The sequence below is a fragment of the Zootermopsis nevadensis genome, unplaced genomic scaffold (genome assembly GCF_977971745.1).
Source record: "Zootermopsis nevadensis isolate Lab colony 2312 unplaced genomic scaffold, Znev_1.0 Znev_ptg000002l, whole genome shotgun sequence".
Classification (NCBI taxonomy): Eukaryota; Metazoa; Arthropoda; class Insecta; order Blattodea; family Termopsidae; genus Zootermopsis; species Zootermopsis nevadensis.
The window spans coordinates 7,746,362-7,768,369 of NW_028259134.1; the positions used below are offsets into that span (position 1 = coordinate 7,746,362).

The 22,008-nt window shown below is 37.0% G+C and overlaps 1 protein-coding gene across 7 annotated transcripts in view; it reads left to right on the forward strand.

Annotated features, from left to right (window-relative positions):
• Positions 1-18,133, forward strand: part of LOC110833782 (uncharacterized) — a 91,446-nt gene extending 73,313 nt beyond the window's left edge. For 6 of the 7 annotated variants that reach the window (XM_022072265.2, XM_022072266.2, XM_022072267.2 and 3 more), the window contains 6 exons: positions 79-416; positions 2,669-2,804; positions 3,168-3,342; positions 11,979-12,194; positions 13,582-13,696; positions 15,620-18,133. In XM_022072265.2, coding sequence (XP_021927957.1) covers positions 79-416; positions 2,669-2,804; positions 3,168-3,342; positions 11,979-12,194; positions 13,582-13,696; positions 15,620-17,612 — 2,973 coding nt within the window. In that variant the 3' untranslated portion in view covers positions 17,613-18,133. Of the gene's footprint in view, positions 1-78; positions 417-2,668; positions 2,805-3,167; positions 3,343-7,078; positions 9,510-11,978; positions 12,195-13,581; positions 13,697-15,619 lie in introns of those variants that run through there. The other variant, XM_087348728.1, reaches the window with a different exon arrangement.
• Positions 18,134-22,008: the final 3,875 nt, after the last annotated feature.

Here is a 22,008-nt window from a genome sequence, read left to right on the forward strand (position 1 = left end):
GCCTAGGTCACTTAATATATAAATCATATTTCTGTAGTGTTGTATTTATGATTTGCTGATTCTGCATGTGACATGCAGGTGGATGGTCCTCAAACACCCCAGTCACCAGCAGCAAAGAGTGGATTATCACTGGACACAGGTTTATTTGACACAACACCTCTGTGGCGTAGAGACATGCAACGTGTAAGGCATATCCGTGGTATATTGCTGGAAGAAGAAGGTGACGTTCCCAAACCTGACATTGTCCGCAGGACAAGTGTTGAAGTTGGAGAGATGGAAGAGAAAGAGGGGAAGTTTGGTCCTTATGGAAGACCTGTAGGAGGGAACCTATATTTCTGTACACTCTGCAACAAATACCGCACAAAGTTCAAAGCGGACTTCAGAGACCATCTCTACAGGGAACTTAAGTATCACAAGTGAGGATTTTAAGTGTTTAGTATGTTGTGGCATATCCTAGGACCTATGCACCCCATTTCTGTTGTTGAGGTTCTAGTGTGTCTGGCTGTATGCATGTGTGTGACTTCTTGATTCTTTATATATCTAACAGTGCTGTGTGAGCTGCATAGATTGGGAAGGTCTAGTGAGAAATGTTAGAATAAGTATCAATATAAAGCAGCCATGTGAACTAGTAAATAATTGTTCAATATTATCTGCATTATGTTCCATATGGTTCATTCTGTGTTGATTTGGAAATTTGAAACTGCTTTCATTGTTTTAATTATATATATGTGAAAGCATACATATAAAAATAAAAGCAGTTTCAAATTTTTAAATTGATGCAGAATGAACCACATGGCTGCTTTGTACACATAATTATCCCAATATTTCTCAGTAGATCTTTATAATGTATGCACTTGACACAGAACTGTTGAAACCACTTTGTGGGCATGCATGTTTTGTAAGATTCCCTGAATGTGTATGTAATACTGAGTGGGCAGAAACATGGTTACTATAAGGAGAAGGTCGGAAATGCTAAGATGGTAGTAAGGAAACTGATCTGGAGGTAAATGGAGAGAAAATCAAGTACATATTTATATTTCGTCAGAATAGGGGAGAGATCATATAAACATTTTTTTAAAAAAAAAGTTATGCTGTTGAGGCCTTGTGATACTGCAGCTCAAGGTCAAATACTGGCATGTTATGAGTGTTCACTTGTCCATTTGTGCTAAATGAACATGGCATAAACATGGTTCCTCCATTAGTGGCTTGTAATTACCTTTGTCAGTTGTCAAAAATCATTGCTTATGTACTTAGAGATGTATTGTTTGTTTCTGGATGTGGGCAGGTGTCCTGACCCGTGTGCATTGACAGCACCAGTTCACAGGCTTTCAGACATTTTGATCCACTCATATACACTTCATTGTGGCAATAATCAATAGATTTACACCTCTTTCACTCCTTCAGACCCAAAAATCTCTGTGATTTCCAAAAACAGACAAATGAAAAATAATACTTATGAAAATATTGGGTGCCTTGACAGCCTGCAGGATTTGTTGAAATGTGGAATACATATAGTCTGGAAGGAGTTCCAAGTGATTTCCTAGCCCCCTGAAGGAGTCAAGGCCAGTACATGATTAGCTGTTCCAACAGTATGTCCATAACTTCTAGAGGAGGCATTGAAGAACTTTTAGGAAACTTGTACAGTGATAAAAGAATGTGTGGGATTGGTGGATGATTATATTGAGAAATAGAGGTGTCAAAATTCTTGCAAAATGATTAACCCCTGAAGCCAGTAAAACAGGTAGCTTGAACCATACCTCACGACAGGAATTAAATAACAGTGAATGTCACAATTTTACATGAACATTCCCAACAAAAGTACTGAAATATTCTAGTAGGTAGCAGCACCAGTCAGTAGTTGTTTGTTGTTGTTTCTGGCTCTATAACCCAGTTGTGGGTTTTTGCCGCGTCCTTTTCGGAGGTTTCATAGTCTTTGAAGTGTGTATTTGTGAGTAGTGAGTGACCAGCCCACTGACTGCACAATTTCTACTCAATCCTGATTTGACTGCTAGAGCCATTTAGTAGTAAATCAGTAGGGACTTGGCTGAGAAATTGTTGCTGAATTTTGCTTACGAAACGTCTTGTTCATGCCTGTAAGATTATTTTACATGCCATACATCTATGACATGGGGCCACCGGCTTCATCTATGAAGGAAGTTGTGCTACAGATTTTTATCACCCCTAAAAATCCATTGCCCCTGGCCAGGTTTGAACTCGCGAACCTTGGGTTCGGTGGCGAGCACACTAACCACTAGTCCACTAAGGGACCAGTCAGTAGTAGGAAGTTTTAATTTTTCTGCCTTGTTAAAATCTTGCAATGATACTCAAAGGCCACAAATTATGGATAGAGTGATTGTTGGATATGTAACAACAGGTATCCTCTGCTGGGACAGAAAAATAATTAATGTGCATAAATGTTGATCAAGATGATGAGTTAATAATTTCACAGTAAAACCAAGTCTGAAATTTATTGTACACACTATATGCATATATGCTGTAGTTTAATGAGTGTATGGCACCAAATAATTTGCAATGTCACTCTGCCATATTGATTTCAACAAGCTGTTCGTTCAGTATTGAAGAGCTCCCACAATAACAGTATTAGGAAGTTGGAATCTGTAGAATCATTTTTGTATATTTGTTTAGAGAGCTAACATTTATTTTACAGATGGGTGTGTACACACTGCAGCCTGATGTCTTGCAACAGAAGTTCCCTGCAGAAACACTCTTCCAAGGTCCATGAGAGAGACAGAAAACCTGAAGCCATTGCTCCTCTTACACCAAATAAAGAAATTGAGGAATGGGTATGTTGAACATTGTATTGTAACTTGTGTCTTTTATTTATAATTTTGAGATTGACTTGCATTCATGTTGTTTATGTCCCTGTATGTTTTTGCATCTGATCAAATTAAATTAATCTATCTGTGTAAATACCTGGTTTCTGGGTCCAGATTTGAACATGGAGCCTCCCAAATACATGGCAGGAGTGCTAGCAACTCAAGAATGATGTTAGATTTCATTATAGTTATATGGCAATTGTTACATCCCAGTTTATAGCCAGATATCTTGGCAGATGATAGTACTTTGTTACACAATCACAAACTTGCTCCAGAATGAAGCATATAGCTTTCTGTACTTTTTTAAGGAATGTAATTTCTATATTTCAGGTTGAGAAAGTGATAAGCACTCAGTTTGGATTGATGAGAGCAGATCAACAGGCAGCATTAGCTGAAGCATCAAATTCTTCTTGTAAAACATTTAATCCTATTCCTGAAAATGTGCCCCAGCCAGGTCCTAGCGGGTTGTCTGGTAGAGCTAGCAAAACAGAGCACAGCATAACAGGCAAGTTTCTTGCTAATAGATACAAAGTATAACTAATACCTGAGGTGCTGATCCTAATGTGGTGAATGTTTCACACTGAGGTAATTGGGCTAGGAATACAGAAATTTAGCACTGTTGATCACTGGCAGGGTTTGGGGTTGTGTTGTTTGTGTGGTGGTCTCCCCCCCCCCCTCCCCTCCCATCTCCGCAATCACTTGGGCCCATAAGCATCAAATCCAATTGGTACACAAAAAACACAAATATGTGTTGGCTTGAAGTTTTGTAATTTAGTTTGCAGCATAAGACATTATTTTTGGTTAACTTTAAAGGGCTAAAAACATCATTTTTGTAATTTGGGTATAGTATTTAATGGTATTTGCATGTTATGATTTAAATTTGCAAGGTTTTATATACAGTACTGTGCAAATTAGTTGGGACAATAGGAAAATACAGTAACAAAGACTCAACTAAAATATTTATTTGTTTAATAGTGTAGTTAATAGTGAATGTGACCCCCCTTAGCTTTAATTACTTCTTTCACCCTCTCAACCATTGATGCCACTAGCTTTCCACACATTTCCGTCACTTCAGGGCCGTGGTACCACACTTTCATGACACTTTCTATCATTTTGGTTTTCGTCGTGCAATCCATCTTAGATATGCGCGCTTTAATAATGGCCCACAAATTTTCAATGGGGTTTAGATCGGGTGAATTTCCTGGCCACTCCAATACCTTCAAATGTTGCTGGGTAAAGAAGCTCTTAGCAAGCTTAGAATTGTGGCATGGAGCCAGATCATGTTGAAATACCCCATCGCCATTAGGAAACAGCTTCCGCAGTGTTGGGACCATTTTCGCCTCCAGAACACCTATGTACTTTTTGCTGTCCATCATTCCTTCAATGGGGTGAAGCGTCTGTGGCCCGGAAGCTGTGAAACATCCCCAAAACATGACCTTGGGTGGGTGTTTGGGGGATTGCGTGTCCATTGCAGGGCTTGGACTTAGCGTTCCTTCGCTTGTCCCAGCTAATTCGCACAGTACTGTATATTGTCTGCAGTTTTTGGTGTAGCAGATTTTTGTTCCGAATTGATACATCTTCTGAAGGACCTTCAAAAATTTTATAAATGGCATTTTACATGTTGTTTTATTGCATTCACATTGAATTTAATTAGTTTAATCAGTGCTGGTGTTATTTGGGTTTGTATGTTTATATTATGTGTGTTTGACTGCCGCTTTTAATTTAAGTACTTTAATTGTTGTGGGCCAAGAACTGGTGGGGAACATAAGATAAGGGATGATTTAGGAAGGAAATTTGAATCCATTGCATTTAAAACAAACCAAAAAGCTGAGTTACTGCAAAAGAATTCTAATAGTCCACTGCCTCCTTTTATACCCGTGGTTCTTCGGCTGCTTAGAATGGGTATTAATTATATCTCAGGGTAATTTGATTAGTTTCGGATGGTAGCTGAAGTGGGATGATTTTTGTCTGAGAAGATGTAGAGGTGACATTTAACAAACTTCTACTTGCACATGGGGTGGAGATGAGATTTATGTTCAGAACTTTGAATTTTAAATGGTCTACCTATTGGCAGAATCAGTATCATTCAAATGATGCAAATTTGATGTGAGGAGCCTGCTTCAAACTCATTGGTTGGTCATGACAACATGAAGCAGTTCTCTAGTGTTTAAATGGTATCTGCAGGCATTGAAAGACTGTGGTGATGACTGCCCTTGTTTACCAAAATCTCTGTTGTTTTGAACATATGCTTGGCATGTCTTAGTCAGAAAGTCCCCAGATTTCCCAAGATTCAGTTGTCAGCATTTTTCAAATGTAACATACATGTAATGAATTCCTAATATAATTTCATTACATATTTATACAGTGAAACCTCGATGCATCGTTTTCGGCGGGGGTGGGAAATAAAAACGATGAATGCGGGAAAACGATAGATGCGGGAAAGCATTAAATTTTTTTAAAAAAAACTGTTTCTCTTTCAAAGTTACTTCTTTCTACCAAAAAAGTCTTTAATGGACAACTGGTTTGTTGAAACTTTACGTTTTAGACCAAACAGAGCACTTTCCACGTTCAAAATGTTTTCTTCGTCACGTTCACTAATATTAAGCGCATAAAAGAACGACTTCACTTTCGTCAATGCAGCGTGTGCTTCGGCAAAACTCGGCAAAGCTTCGGGCTCGCATTCGTCGTCTTCCTCTTCCTCACCACTCCAACCCCCTTTGCGGACAATAACAGGAAGAATGGAAATACTATTACTGCTGAACTCAACGAAGACCCTGAACCGCTGGAAACGAGATGAACCAGAAGAATGAAAAGTGCCGCCAGCCTTTCCTTTGTACTTGTAATAAAAGCATTTGTGAAGAAATTCACACTGCACATGCCATCTGGCATCGCTGGAACGAAATATGAGTGCACCCTAATTAAAATCGTAAAATTTCTGGCAATGAGCACCGCCATTCACTCCAACTATCACCCCTGCACCGCTGACCCTCATTCCAAAAGAATGTGCTGGTTGGGCGACATAACAGGTTATCGCTACTGTGTATTCCAAAAACATTGTGCGTCTTTCGGTATTAATTTATCTCAAAACCCAGCATTTTAAATTCTCAGAAACGATCATTGCGGGAAAATTGTGGGACGGGACTAAGATTTTTGAACGATCGATGCGATAAAACGATAGTTCGAGGAACGATAGAAGCGGGAAAATGTAACATTATTTTATATGGGATGTATTCGGGACCGAACAAAACGGACGATGCATCCGGGAAAACGATAGTTCCGGGAACGATGGATAGAGGTTTCACTGTATTAAGAAAGTTGCTGTCTAATATAAAAACCTGTCTTAAGCCCATTCCTCAGCATATAAACTAGAAGTAAAGCCCAAATGTCAAGTTAGCTTCCATCTTGGGGTACCCTGTCTGGAATTAAACTCAAAACTGGCAGACCCAGAATCTAGAATTAAATGGGTCACTTTAAAATTATTTAAGATATGATGATGCAAGTTCAAGTAACAAAGGTTTAGGTGAAAGTGAAAATGGAGAGCTGGTAGATGATTTGCATGAATCAGAGGAGTCAATTCTAGAGAGAGGGTTTTCAAATCATTCAATTCAATTCATTTATTTATTTAAGTGTTTGCCAACAGCAAGAAGCCAATAACAGGCAAACATGATAATTCAATTCATTTATTAAAGTGCTTGACAGCCAAAAAGGCCAATAACAAGCAAGCACTAACAACAATACAAAAGCAAACAAACAATGAACTGAATATATAAGTCTACAATATTAATTTATTGCAAAATAATTAATAAGTAAATGAGCTAAATATTATGGATACTGGGAACGACCCGTTCTTCAAGTGCTTGAGCACTACGGGTCCCAACTTTAAGTTGGCTCGATCTATAGACATTCGGTAGGACTCCTTGTATGAGGGATTGGGCTGTTGCAAGGCCTCTACCTGTACACAGGACAGCACAACACAGAAAAACGCGGGCAAACATCCATGGTTTGAGTGGGATTCGAACCCACGGTCCCAGCGACCAAGTGGCACAAGGCCCACGCCTCAGACTGCGCGGCGACTGTGGACCCCTTATTATGCAGAAGTAAAATAATAATTAAATTAAAATCAGTTCAATTTTGGACAAACATACAAAATAAAATGTTATACTAAATAAACAATAAAAAACAATGATTATTGTTTAAGAAGCTGACTGACATCAGTAAGCAAAACACAATCTTTGTTAAAGGTGTCGATGATCATACAGACTGCATTGGCAACAGAAACACATCTGGCAGAGCGACTGGCCTTGAAATTACGTTGTACAGTAAAGGTAGAGTAGTCTCTGATGGACCTAGTGGGTATGCAGAGACTAACTGTATCAAAAACAGATGAGCAACTAATTTTGCCTTTAAAAACATTAACGAGGAAAAGCGCATCCAAAAGCCTCCTCCTTAAATGCAACGATAAGAAATTTAATCTGACTAATATATCATCATAATTATAGGCACAAATGCCATTAAAAAATCTAGTGTAACATAGAACTACAAATTTACTTTGAATCCTTTCCAGTTTAAAGGAGTCAGTATTAGTAATAGAGTTCCAAACAACGGATGCATACTCAATTTTAGAACGGACTAAGGTACTGTACAAAAGGCTATCAATAGTGGAGAAGGAAAAAGTAATGTACCGAATCAAACCAAGCATTTTTAAGCTTTGTGAGAATATATAGTTGATGTGCTGGTGAAAATAAAGCTTGCAGTCCAATGGAACACCAAGATCTTTAACACAATGAGAGCGAGCCACCAGGTTGTTACACAGTTTGTAATTAAAGTAAATACTGTTTGTCTTTCGGGTGAATGGTATAACAGTCGTTTTACTTAAGTTGCATCCTGTTCACAAGACATCAATTTTGCACTGAATGGATGTCGTGCTGTAACAGTTTACAGTCTTGAACATTGCTAATACTACAAAATATCTTTAAGTCATCACTGTGAATTATGTATGGAGTCGCAAATATCATTAATAAATATATTAAAAAGTAAGGGGCCTAGGGTGAAAACCCTGAGGCACTACAATAATAATGAAAAATATTTCACAAACAAATTAACTAAACATATATATGTGCAGTATTAAATATAACAGTCAAATATAGGCAAACCCAAAATAGAAACAATATAATACACAAAATAAATGAAGAAATACAAATAAAAGCAAATAATCCACCTAGGGAAACACTAATATAAATGTAAAATGCTGAAGAAATACAAGGAAATAATAACCTAGCTAGATCATCTATCAAGACAACCTATCTGGATCATTTCCCTTATTGAGAAGGTGCCCTCAAGGGAGACAGTGTTTATACTAAATATTTCCAAAGATTTACATGTCATTTGCAACGATGACGCACCTGGCTGAAGGAGTATGTCTTAGCGCACTGCTCACACTAAAAGTAGAAAATTCTCTTTGCCTCTCCGGCACACGCATACGAACAGTGTCCATAATGGAATGGCAATTTATTTTGCCCTTAAAGACATTAACAAGAAATAAAGCATCAAGATGTCGTCGTCTGTAATAAAGTGTTATAAAATTTAAAGTAGATAAGATCAATTCATATTTACGTGTGATATTAAACTGAAAAAAAATCGGTAATTGCACAAACTGGCAAATTTCCTTTGAATATTTTCTAATTTATTACAATCTGTCTGTGTAAGATTATTCCATACGACCAAGGCATACTCAAGCTTTGACCTAATTAAAGCATTGTATAAAACAACAAGGCTGTCTAGAGAGGAAAAATTATAATTATTAAAATCATAATAACTTAAATAACCTAAAATGCCTTGCATAAATTTTTTTCTCAAGGGGCCTCACTAAACAGTTTCACCAGGACCTCACAAGTGGCTCCACTGCCACTGGTGTGGATGGATAAGTTCTATAACTTACCCTGTCTAGCCCAAACACTTAAGACTGTACATAAGACAGACTGTGTCAGTACACTAAAACTGAACCAAAATAATAATATTCCAAATGTTCCTAAAAAAGTTAAAGACACCAAAATAAAAAAAAAGGTGAAATAATAGTGCAGCATTCTGGCCCTGTTTCTGCCACAAAGCAGAGTGACAAGAATATTGTCACTGTGATTTCCACAGATCACATTCATGATGGCAAGACTTGCAATTAGAGGCAAAGAAACAGTCAGCCCCATTTCAGTGTTGGATTACAATCAGTTCATGGGAGTGGTTGACATGAAAGACCAACTGCTACACTTTCATTTGTTTAAGAGAAAGTGGATGAACAAGTGGTGTATGAAGCTGTTTTTCAGGCTTCTGAATGTCAAGATGTTACACAAATAACACTGGGAAAAGAATTGATCAGCTATCATTCAGAATTCTGTTAGTTGAAGGACTGTTTGGGAAATATGTGCTGGAGTGCAATGTGCTAGGCCGTGTATCTTCTGACAACACAGTGACTAACAGAAAGGCATTTTATAGGCAAGCATCCACCTTCTAAGAAGGAAGCATGGCCACAGAAGTGGTTTGTTGTGTGCCTGAAGTGCGGGAAGTGACTCTTGTGTAACGTTCTGATGCATGTGTTGTAGGACTTTTTGTGGTACATTTCTGAGACTACCAATATACCAAGCTTAATTTCTAAGGAAATAAAATACTATTCCTTCATAATTCTGATAAGTTTATTGTGCCAAAATTAATTTTAAAATATTTTGGTGTCAGTATTCCAATTCTGTGTACTTCTCTGAACATAATGTTAATATCACAAGGCGGAAACAGTGTTTTCCATTCCCAAACAAAATATTTCATTTTGTAGCTTAAATATGTAAATATTCTGTCCCCAGGAATGAGTAAGAATTAAATGTCCCACAGGTCTGGTGTAACTCAGTCACTATAGTAACTGACTACAAACTGGATGACAGGGGTTCAATCCCCAACAGGGGCAGAAGATTTTTCCTCTAGCCTCTGCATCCAGGCTGGCTCTGGGGCCCACCCAGCCTCCTATTCAGTGGGTAGTGGGTTGAGTAGGGTTTATACAAAAACCGGTTTTCGAATTCCAGTATTTCCAAAAAACCGGTTTTCGAGTTTTTACAAAAAAATTAAAACAGTAAAAAATATTTATACATATTTTAAACTTTTTCAGTTTATTTAATATTTATGGAACTGCAAAAATATAACAAAATAAAATATACTCCATACAAAACCAAATAAAAACTAAAATAACTAAAATCCGTACAAAATATAAATTTTTATTTCATTTAGTATTTTTCTTCAGGAAATATGATTTCAAAAAACATAATGTCCACTGAACGATTACTTAATCTTGTTCTTATTCTGGATACAAAATTGCCTGAAACAGAAAATACTCTCTCACTGGCTACTGAACTTGGTTTTATCATTAAAATATATAAACCTTAAACTTAATATTGGTTTTATCGTTTTCAGTATATCAAATAATAAATCTAAATTCTTTGTTCTTTTATTGGTTGCCTCAAATACTGAAAATTCGGCCTTCAGTGTCTTTGGATTTGATATTATTTCTTCAGGTTTCTCAAGAAACCTATGAATTGATTTTTCCATGGCTTCTTTTAGAGCATTGCCCTGATTAATAGTTTCTCCGTCTCCGATATATTCATCATCAGAATCTGTTGCCATATAAGAATTTGGATATATTCTAGACAATATTTTTCCAGATAACTTAATAATATCATGTTTCAAAGCTAGTAGAAATACACTAGATTTATTTGTTGAAATGTTTTTTGGATTTTGCAAATATAGAAAAGGGTTACCAATCTAACGTGTCTTCTTTCTTGAATTCGTTCTTCTAAAGCATTTAATAATTTGGAACTAATTTCAGTCTTTAAATTTTTTAATTCATTTAACAGAAATTTTTTTACATATTACTTCTACTATCTAAAACCGGTTTTTTTAAATTTTAAAAACCGGTTTTCGAATTTTACAAATTTATCCAAAAAAACTGTTTTTAAACCTGTTTTTTAAAAACCGACAAACCCTAGGGTTGAGACAATCATTGAAATTGTACACTTGTTATGTTATTTAAATGTATGTTTCAAATATTCCATGTGAACCTTGTACCAAGGACAACTGGAAATGGATACTGAAATATGCAGACTGTGATATTCAAAAAAGATTGTCTAATTATTGTTTGTAAAGCACACATAGTCCAGTAACTGTTTGTATATAAGCGAAAGGTAATCGTCATTATTATTATTTGTGGTGCATTGGCATGTAATGCCATGCTGAGATGAATGAGATCCATGATTGAAGCTCAAAGATTTTGGAAATCTCATTAAAGATGTCAGGTCTTGAAAACACCCCTTTATGGGCTAACATAGTAATTCTTGTTTTTTGTCATTAGTATACTCTGCAAAACAAAACAAAAAATTCTGAAGTGTATATTGTGCAAATGATTTTGTTTGTTGGATTCAATTAACAATTAGCATGGAAAAATAAAAGAAATACAGTATTTAGACATTGGGCAACCAACCAAAGAAAATCATTCACCTCTGTTTTGCTTTCAGAGGACTTGGAAAAGTCATTAACATTTATTCTCCCCCTCCCCTAATTAGGCAGGCATATTGATGTTTTCGTTTAACAGACGTCTGGCATAAATCATTGTATTCATGGAATGTATAGAAAAGTCACATACAGACAAATGCAAGGAGTCTATGAATAATGTTTACATCACTTCCAGTTTGGGACAGAATGTTTCAAGAACTTCATTTCTGTTGTACAGAGTATACATAAATTTATTTTCAATAAACACTTCCAATTTTAAATTATGGGTATTTTTATATTTAATAAAATCTTTATTGTTTATTATATTAGTTGTCTATAGGGGGAAAAAATAATTTTGTAAAAAAATTAAGCTTTCTTCTTTTTAAGATGTTCTCTCATTAAGAAGTGCATATTGCTTGCACCCTTTGAAAATTTATCAAAAGGGGTCCACTTTACACCATAAGCATCACTGCAAGTGGTAATATGTACTGTGTCCTCTGTTCATTTCCCAAATTTTAAAGATTATTATTTGCATGAGGAAATAAATGTAATTTATCCTACTTTGCCACTATACACAGATTTAAACTGATTGGTAATGTTTAAGTACTTGTTATGCCAAAGGTTCAGATGTAAAGTTTTCCCTTGTGGAAAAAGAAGACATAAATTCCATTGGCAGCACAAGTAGTGACAGTGACATTGGCACTTCAAAGAAGAAAGTGCCTGGGCTACGAGATGCAGCAGACAGTATAAAGGTGCCCAATAAGACTGCCACTTCACTCATCCCAGTGGACAGTAATGCATGTGACAGTGACAGTTCTCCATACATCAGAATGAAAGGTTTGTTTCATCATAGTGAAATTTGTGTGACAAGTACCAAAGCCCCAAAAGACTGTATTTATGCGCACACTTTTTCCCAGATGTACACCCCCTAAAATTAGGGTGTTGCTTATGACAGTATTGTTTTAAAAAAGTTGAGGCTGTGGTTTGTGTTTGTTTGATTTAGATGTGTTTCATAATGATTTCCAGTGTAGAGACAGTGCAAACAACAAAGATGGCTGTCTTCTGGGTTGTAGCGCCATGTAATTTGGTAAAAAATTGAATTTTGTGGTTTGAACTTACATGAGGTATCATTAACTTTGTTCATGATCTCCCTTAAACAATAGGTGTCTTATAAATGACCTGTTGCTCATCTTGAAGTATCCATTTAAACTGAATGGATAAATCAAGTAGTAACACGTACCATTGCCTCTAGTCATGAGTAATTCTGTGCATAGAAATCTAATTTCTGTCTGAAATAATTATTAGCAGCAATGCCTTACTATTAAGATCAGTGATGTAGGCCAGTGGTATTCAACCTTTTTTGTTTGTGTACCCCCAGATATAATTTCTCTTCAACTTTGTTGGTGTATAATTCAAGTTATACATAGAATATAATCTACCTATAAAATAAATTACATTACTGCTTATTCGGTGTTTATCATAAAATAATATATATATTTTTTGAAATTTCACGTACCCCCTAAGATGTCTTCGCGTACCCCCGGGGGTATGCATACCCCAGGTTAAATACCACTGGTGTAGGCTGTCAAGTTTGATTTACACTATTTCTAGCTAATTCAGTTGACTTGTTCGTGTATTTTAAGGCCAGTTAAGTATGCAATCATAAAAAATATATTAGGAAAATATGTGTATTGATGTTTAGAATATATCTATCCACTCTTAATTTCTTTTGTTTGTATGTACAGTACTTGAATCATTAACAAGACTGTGGTATGAATGATTTTCTATTCAAGTCCTATTAGCCAGTACAGTGATACAGATATTTAATTCCCTGTTGTGTACAGCTGTGTTGATAGATTTTGTGAATAATTATTGGATCTTTCTTTTTAATAATTTTACTTATTTGAAGTGATGAATAATTATTTGATATTTATTTTTCATTAATAATTGTTGGTTCATCCCTGTAAGGAGCTAGCTGGCCAATATAAAAATGTGACAGAAATGAAGCTGGTATATGTGTATAAGATAATAATATTTAGGAAAGAAAAATGTTTTAAGTTCAAAAATGGTATAAGAAATGTTGTCTTTGAAAGTGTAATGTTTCTTGATGAACAGAAGGACATTACATTAATGCTTTCTTGCTTATATTGAGGATGTTAATGTTTTCATTAATATTATCATATGCACACATACACACATGTTAATCTGTTTTTATCTTTTGTAGCAACTAAAGATGATCTGAAATTGTTGAGGTTCCCATGCAAACATTGTAACATGAAGTTTGCTTTGATCCGTGGTCTGAAGCTGCACATTCGTCATAGTCACCTCAAGCTGTCAATGTAAGTACCTTATGCATAAAAACTGAATGTAGCCTTCATAAAAAATGTGGCTTCTTTTTACATCTCTTCCTGATGTAAAAACAAACACCTGAGGTTGCGCATTCCTAACTCATTCACATGTGCATGCAAACAACCCCCCCCCCACACACACACACACACACACACACACTTATTCTGTGAATTAGCAGTCTGCTTGAGCTGATAGGTAAATAGTCAACAAGTTCCCCATCTTTATTGAATCATAAATTTCATTACATTCCTAATGAAGTTATTTGAGTACTTTGTAGTAATCAGTAGTATTATTTATCATTGTATATTAACAATCTGATGAAGACTGCATTTTGTTGAATTATATAGTGGGTCTTATTGTTTGATAATACATCGGTATAATCTGGAAGTGGTTATACTAATTGATTTAGTAAACTACGAGGGTCGCTCATTAAGTAATGCCCCACATTTTTTTCCTCAGAACATATTTATTCAAGATGGCTCAAATTTAGTGACAATATAAATCAATGTTTCCTTTACACATACTATTTTTCCACATAGTCCCCATCAACTTGTACGGTTTTACGCCAGCGTGGAACAAGTGCATGCATGCCTTGCCGGTACCAGCTCTTGTCCTGTGCACGTAGCCATGTCCTCACTGCTTGAATCACGCTCTCGTCATCTTCAAATCTTGTTCCGCGGATAGCATCTTTAAGTGGCCCAAAGAGATGGAAGTCGGAGGGTGCCAGATCTGGACTGTAGGGTGGACGGGGTAGCACCGTCCAACCCAATTTGGTGATTTCTTCCCGGGTTCTCAGACTTGTGTGAGGGCGTGCATTGTCGTGCAGGAGCAAAATTTCTGCTGGATGCTTGTGAGGCCGAACTCGTCGGAAACGCTTCTTGAGGGTTTTCAGGGTCCTGATGTACGCGTCTGAATTGATGGTCGCACCTCTTGGCATCACATCCACAAGAATGACCCCATCACTGTCCCAAAAGACAGTCATCATGACTTTTCCGGCGGAGGGAGTTGTCTTGATTTTCTTCTTTCTCGGTGATTGAGGATGATGCCACTCCATTGACTGCCTTTTTGTCTCTGGCTCAAAGTGGTGTATCCAGGTTTCGTCACCTGTAATGATCCGGGACAGAAAGACCTCTCCCTCAGCATCAAAACGCTCCAACAATTCAGAAGAAATCGTTTTCCTTTGAATCCTGTGGTCTGCTGTGAGACTTCGTGGAACCCATCTTGCGCACACCTTCGAATATGCGAGAGCCTGGATAATTGCAATCACACTTCCATTGCTGACTGAAAGCTGTTGGGCCAATTGTCGAGTTGTGATGCGCCGATCCTCACGAATAATGGCATCCGCGCGGTTCAACATGTCTGGAGTGGTGGCTGTGGAATGACGCCCAGAGCGCGGCAGATCACGGAGCTCGGTTTCTTCACTTCCTGAAGCTTTAGCTCTCTTAGCCCAGCGACCAACGGTGCTCCTATCGACTGCACAGCTTCCATACACAGCACACAAACGTTTATGAATGTTCACCACCGTTTCTTTTTCAGCAACAAGGAATTCAATTACAGCTCGTTGCTTGTAACGAGAGTCGTTCACAGACGCCATTTTAACAGTTCACTACAGCTCCGCTATCGGTTGGAATCATTTGAAACTCCGTACACGAACGCGGGAAACATCAAATCTCAAGCATGTAAAAGTACATTTTTCTATCTTCATTATTGGCTGAGAAAAAAAATGTGGGGCATTACTTAATGAGCGACCCTCGTACATCGGCATAGAACAGGAATTCCCCACATTTGTACTGTGAATCTCATATGAATGATGTGATGATATGATTGTTTTGAAATGTGAAAAATTGTGCACGGAATTTTTTCAGGTAATGTTATCGTGAGATTTTTAGTAGTATGTGTACTGATTGTTGCAGTTGGACATGTGGACACTGTGGGTATGTTGCAAATTCAGAGGAGAGCGTGCTTAATCACAACAAGGTCGATCATCCTGACCTGCCTCCAAGATCTTCACCACATACAAAAGGCTCTTGTGTCAAGTTGGATGATGAATTCTGGCAGCGGGAATATGGTTTGGGGCCGGGTTCAGAATCAAAGTATCTTAACATGCCTTTCACAGCTGCATCTTCTTCGGCTAGTTCTTCCCTGTTAGGTAGTCCTCTAAAGAAGCGACAGAGAATTGCCAATTCACCTGATGAATCAGAAGGTAGTTCTTCATCTTCATTGCCATCTGCTGACCAAAGTTTTAATACGTGTTTGTATTGTGATTATTGTTGTCGTAGTGCAAGTGACTTAAAATACCATATGATGCGCCATTGGGTGCAGAAACCTTTCAAATGTGGTTACTGTGATTTTGAAGGGGTCAGAGAGTATGAAATAAAGAAACATTCAGCTAAAATTCATCCATTAAAAAAGTTGCGTGTTATAGAAAAACCTATTCCAAGTCAACCAGATATTCGTCCATTGCAACGTAACAGACGTTCTAAACCTGACATTTCTGAACCTAGTGATGATTCAGAGGATATCGATGTTGTATCTACAGTAAATAAAGTTGAAGAAGAACAGCAGAACACCACTCCACTTCCAAATATCTTCTGCTGTTTCTATTGCCCTCAGCGTGGAACATCAGTAGTGAGTATACATCAGCATTGGCAAGAAAAGCATAAGAATAAGCTGATAGGTCCAAGTGGGCTGATCAGGCAAGGTCTGCCATTCAAGTACAAAGAGGTCAACATGAAGCAGTTCCTAAAGGGTCAAAATGGGGCTGCAGGTAGGAGACCGGCTCTCCAGTGTTCATACTGCAAAGTACGAGGAACATTAGCTATGTTACAGGCACACCAAAAGTCTGTACATCCAGAGAAACCATTCCAAGTTAATCAAGCCACTTTCACACGTTACGAATGTGCTGAGTGTCACTTTTCTGTGTTCACAGTGAACACATTAAAAAAACATTTTGATATGGATCATGCAGGAAAGGATTTAAGATATCTCGTTAGATCCTCAAAGGCAAATTTCACATCAGATTTAAAAGGCAAGGATTTACTTGTTGCAAACATATCTTCAGCTAGTTCAATTTTGCCTACTCCTGCACCTGTGGTCACAGCTAAATACATGTGTTTGTGGTGTAAAGAGACTTGTGACTCTGAAGATATAATCCAAGTTCATCATGCCATGTGCCATTCACATCTGCAGCTCAGGTACAGTGTAGAGAAAAGTAGCACTCCCACTGTGACTGCCAAGAAATACAGTTGTCTCATTTGCACATTTACCTCTGACAATAGCCAAAGCATGTCTGAACATGTTCAGCAACATGCGAGACCTTACAAGTATGCTTTCTCTTCTAAAACATTGGAGTCCAGTCAGGTTTGTAATGAAGATGATGTCCATCTGGAGAAAAAGTGTAAAGTTGTCCATGTTGAAGATGCAGAAAAAGAATTAGAAAAGTTGAGGTCTGATATTGGTGTTCGTGTAGGAGGGGAGTGTGGAATGAAGCGTGAGTCTGAAGCTTGTGATGCTTCGTCCAGTCCCAAAAGACTTTGTGTTGCCCGTAAATCCACAACATTGTTTCCTCGTGTTGGAAAATTTCATGCAGTAGCTCGTAAATCAACCAATCCCCTGCTTTCACAGACAACCAAGATGGCAGTGTTATCCTCATGTTGTGATGTGGAACAAGAGGACACAAGCACTCCCAGCAGCCGATGTGAGTCGCCTCTTATCAGTTCTGAGTTTTCATATTATGGATGTCGCCCAGCCCCTGTTGATACAAACCGTATCACAGCATCTGTAAAGCTACGAAACAATCTTGGTGTAAACATGAATGTGAGTTTGGCAACTATGGAACGATTTACCAATATGTATCCAGTTGTTAAAGTGAAAGATTTAAAATATGAGAAATGGGGTTTTCTTTGACATTTTGGAGATGAAAAATGTGCTAGTAGCTTGTGGATGAGTTGGCTTGATCATAATTACTTCATGTAATTTTGTTTTCCAACGTATTCCAGTACACCAGTAATATAAATGTTATTTTTGTATTGAATGTAAAGCTGGTAGAAATAAGATTAGCTCACTATTAAGAGCAGAGACAAATATGCTTTTAATTCATGGATAAATGTAGTTAGTACCAGTATTTTAAATTATTAAATTAATGTGTGATTTCTGTTCTTACATGCACAGACACATTATAAGCTTTTGTTTTGTTAAATGTTGATGCATATAACATTGTCACATTTCTTTCACTGCCATTCCTAATTATTTCTCAGTTACACAATAGCAATTTGGGATGCTGCGTGTTCCAAGTGATGAAAGACTGAACTAGTGTGAAAGTTAAATTTATTTCTGACAATGGTAAATGTTTTCTTTTTCCAGATATATTATAAGTGTTTCTGTAAATAAGGTTGTAGAGTTAATAAACACGTTTGAAATTTTGTAAATTGTGTTCCTAATTCACTGCCTCCAAAATATCATTGAGAACTGGCAGAATCTTTGTTAAAACTCTTCAATCTTGTTATACGCAACCATGACCTGTGTGTGCACGCGTGAGTGTGTGAGATGTTTCAAAATAATGGTCACTCTGAATTTTGTTGCCCTCTCTCTGTTGTCATGTAATTTAGTTGTATACATTTTAGAGGTAGGTATGGGTTTGAAAAACAGTTGACCTCAAGATTGTAAGTTAAATGTACAATTAAAAACCTTGATGTTAAAAGATGTTGACTACAAATGTGGAAAAAATGTGACCTAAGGGGTTTGTGTCTGATTTATACATTCTTTAAACCTCAAAGCTGTTACTTCCTCCCACCAGAAAGTTGTCTTGTCTCCTTAATGTCAATAGCAGTATTTATAAATTTTGGTTTCATGCTCAGCTTAGCTTGAAATATTTATTCAATTATGCTCTAGTGAAAAGTCATTAGAAGGTACACAAAAGTGACAGGTGGGTAGTAAATCAAAGACCTGTTCCTGACATTCTTGAGGTTGACTAGTCGGTCATAAACATGAGTTCATTAGCAAGCCTGGATGATTTTTCTTCTTGCCTGTACACCATCAGAGCAAATCAGACATCAGTTATGTGTCTCAACAGGTGTCAGGTTTAGTTCTATGCAGGATGCCTGGCAACCCTTAATTTTATAATGTGTCTGGTTTGTGTTTTGTCACCTAGTTCAGTGGCTATTGAAACATATGGTCTTCCCTGCCACTCCCATTGAGAATGTGGGAAGTAAAATTTAGGCCACAATCACTTCCTTGGTAGTTTTTCACATGTGACTCTATCTTCTACACTTCATGCATTGCCATTACATGAATAACCGAAGTCATAGTGTATTGAAATATACTTTTCTTGCCTTTTTACTTTTGATACTGATTCAGTGCTGATACTATGAAGTCAAAGTTTGTGTAATGGAATTATTACTAATGATGAGTTGGATGAAGAAACATTCATGTATTCTAAGGCACCAATTCTTTCCAATCAAAATTTACAGGGAAGTTTATACCTGTTTTCAATGGCAATGAGTGAAGAATGAATTCAAGGCATTGTGATACCAAAACTGACTTTGTGTGTAATAATAGTATGAAATATTGTGTATATGTTGTCTTCTGAGTTGCGATGCCCTGAAAATGGAGGCAGTTCCTTCCTCTGAAACACTGTTAACCACCTGCAATACTACATTGCACTGTAACCTAGATGACAGTGAACAATTTCACTGCTGTGAAAACCTCAAATCTAAAGTTTCAGTATCATTGCTACATTGGTTTGGCCAGCTGAGTGTGATTATCCCCCTCAGCAGCCTCTCAAATCAAACTTCAAGTGACATCAGTCAACATTTTTACATCACCCAAGGTATGTGTGCTTATATCTGTAGAAGCTTCCCATAGCTTTGATTAGCACACTGAAGGGGACTGAAAGATAGTGCCTTGTCTCAAAGCCTGTGGAAGAATGATGGTGCCTTTAAACAGAGGTGAATCACTATGTACAAGTGAAGTCGGTCATGGATGAGCAAGCCAGCAGTCAGTCGGAGTCCAGTGACTGAGTCAGTGGAAACTGTGAGCTGGTTCTTAAAGAGAGGTAGTGTAATTAATATGGGTTCAGGCATTAAGACTAGAACAATTATTACCACTGTGTAGGTCATCTGTAATCAATCCTGTGATTCACAAACTAACAAAGCTGCTATCAAGAAAATAATTTGAACAGTAGTGAATGAAATAATTTCAATTTAAAGGCTCCACAGCTTTTCAATAACTGACAATATTTTCTTCTCTGTGCACAAGAAGTTCAATAATATCTCAAAATAGAATGAAGCTGAGTCAAATTTCTTCTGAACTTACAAGTTAGGCTAATCTGCTTATATCTTAAATTAATCGAATGACTGAAGAATTAAACTTTGCATTAGTTCTGGAACCATAATCCCTGCCCAATAGCTATGGGCAAATCTTCAAGCTGCCACGACTGCAAAGAAAATCACAATATTGTTGAGCATGGTAGGAGGTGAGGGATCGCAAGGATGATACCATCCTACACTCTTTTGCTAAAGTGGACATGATATACACATGCAGTAGTAGTTTGAGGGTTAGCCCGTGACCAGAAGACACTATTGTGGACGCTGAAGACAAGTGAACAGGGTGTGTGAAAAGTGGCGTGCAGAAAAACCAACAATCCTACTGATGTTTGTAATGTAGTGCCAATTTTCAGATATAATTAAAATATTACTGAATGTCCATCTTCACACAACAAATATATATATATATATACACATACACATTACAGCATGTAATGATGTACTTCATGTCATTACACACTGGGTGACCTGTTTCGGGTCAATGATCCATTGTCCGGTTCCTTTCACCACTGTTATTTTGAAAGAGTATGACATGTTGAGAAGCAGTCTGTTTAAAACAATGGATTGTAACATCAGCATAGACTTATCACTTTGTTTTGCAAAGAATGTTTTTGTTTCGTTATATACAATTAAGTTAATGTTACGATATTAAAAGTTCCTCTGGCACACACAGATCAAATTACTCTTAGCCTAAATAGACTTTTGACTGGAGTGGCAAATTTCAGAGGGCAGATAAAGTACTCTAATGCGGTCAGTTTTGTTTTATGTTCCAGCCTTCTCATCACTTTTTTTCATTAAATGCAGGTATAAGTACACAGCTATTTATGAGGAGGTTAATTTTGGGTTTCATAAAAGTAAGAATTGTTTATCATCAAGTTGTTTTGCAGATGAAAGATGTTAATAGGCATTACCTCTTCTTTATGTGCAAAGAATGTCTACAAATTAAGGATTGTGAATTTCATACCTTTAGAAGTTATCTGGTCTCTGTTATCAAGTCATAACAACAGCTTAAATCCATTATAGTGGTAAATATTGTGTATGGTTTGTCAGTTTTTTTGTATGATCATATCAGTAAGAACACTTGTATAGCCTTCTGTGCATCATGCATAAAAATGTAGCTGGCTTTATCGAAGGAAAGAAACAAAATAACATTCTCAAATCAACTGCGCAAAGAGAGAGGTATATGTAGCTGAATACTTTTTTCACCAACTCTCTGAAGCTGTCTAGAAGCATCCAAAACTCAGACTCCATTATTTGTGTTAATCAGTATAGTGCAGAGTTCCCAAACTTTTATACCTTAAAACATTTCATAAATTTCACACCCCCCCTATTAGAACAAGTGCAAGCAAACAGATTTGACATAAAATTTAGCTATGAGTATACAGCACTGTAAGACAACTAAACTGCCTCAACCAACCAAAGGATGTTAAAAATGTTTCTCCATATTTCGTTAGAAAAGGTTTTTCATACAAACAACACGCGCCCCCCACACCTTGGGAACCTCTGGTATAGTGTGTTGATTGTATTACAGTTCACACTCATGTAACATGTGTAGTTTGTTTTGGCTTAACTTGGATATGCTAATATCTGTTAATTTTTTTAACCTCTTTCACAATCAAATGGACAGTTACTTGTCTTTAGAGTACACTGACATTCCATTGTTCTTCACAATAAATCACATGGGCCATTGTTGTGGCATAGGTTATTCTTGTAGTATGATCTGAGGTAGTGTTGAGCAGAAATTTCTTCTGATCTTGCAGGTTTCCTACCCCAATAGTAAAACTACAACAGACAGACAGACATGGATGGGCCCATAAGGTATTCTTCACTTAGAGCCTGAAAAACACCTAAAAATGAGACCCTTGGAAGGAAACCTACAGTTTGAAAATAGGGAACAATCAAAGTGGGTCAATAAGATTACTGTGTGGATGTTGCAACATCAGTATTTACTTTTTGGTCAAAAATAACTTTCAGCAAAG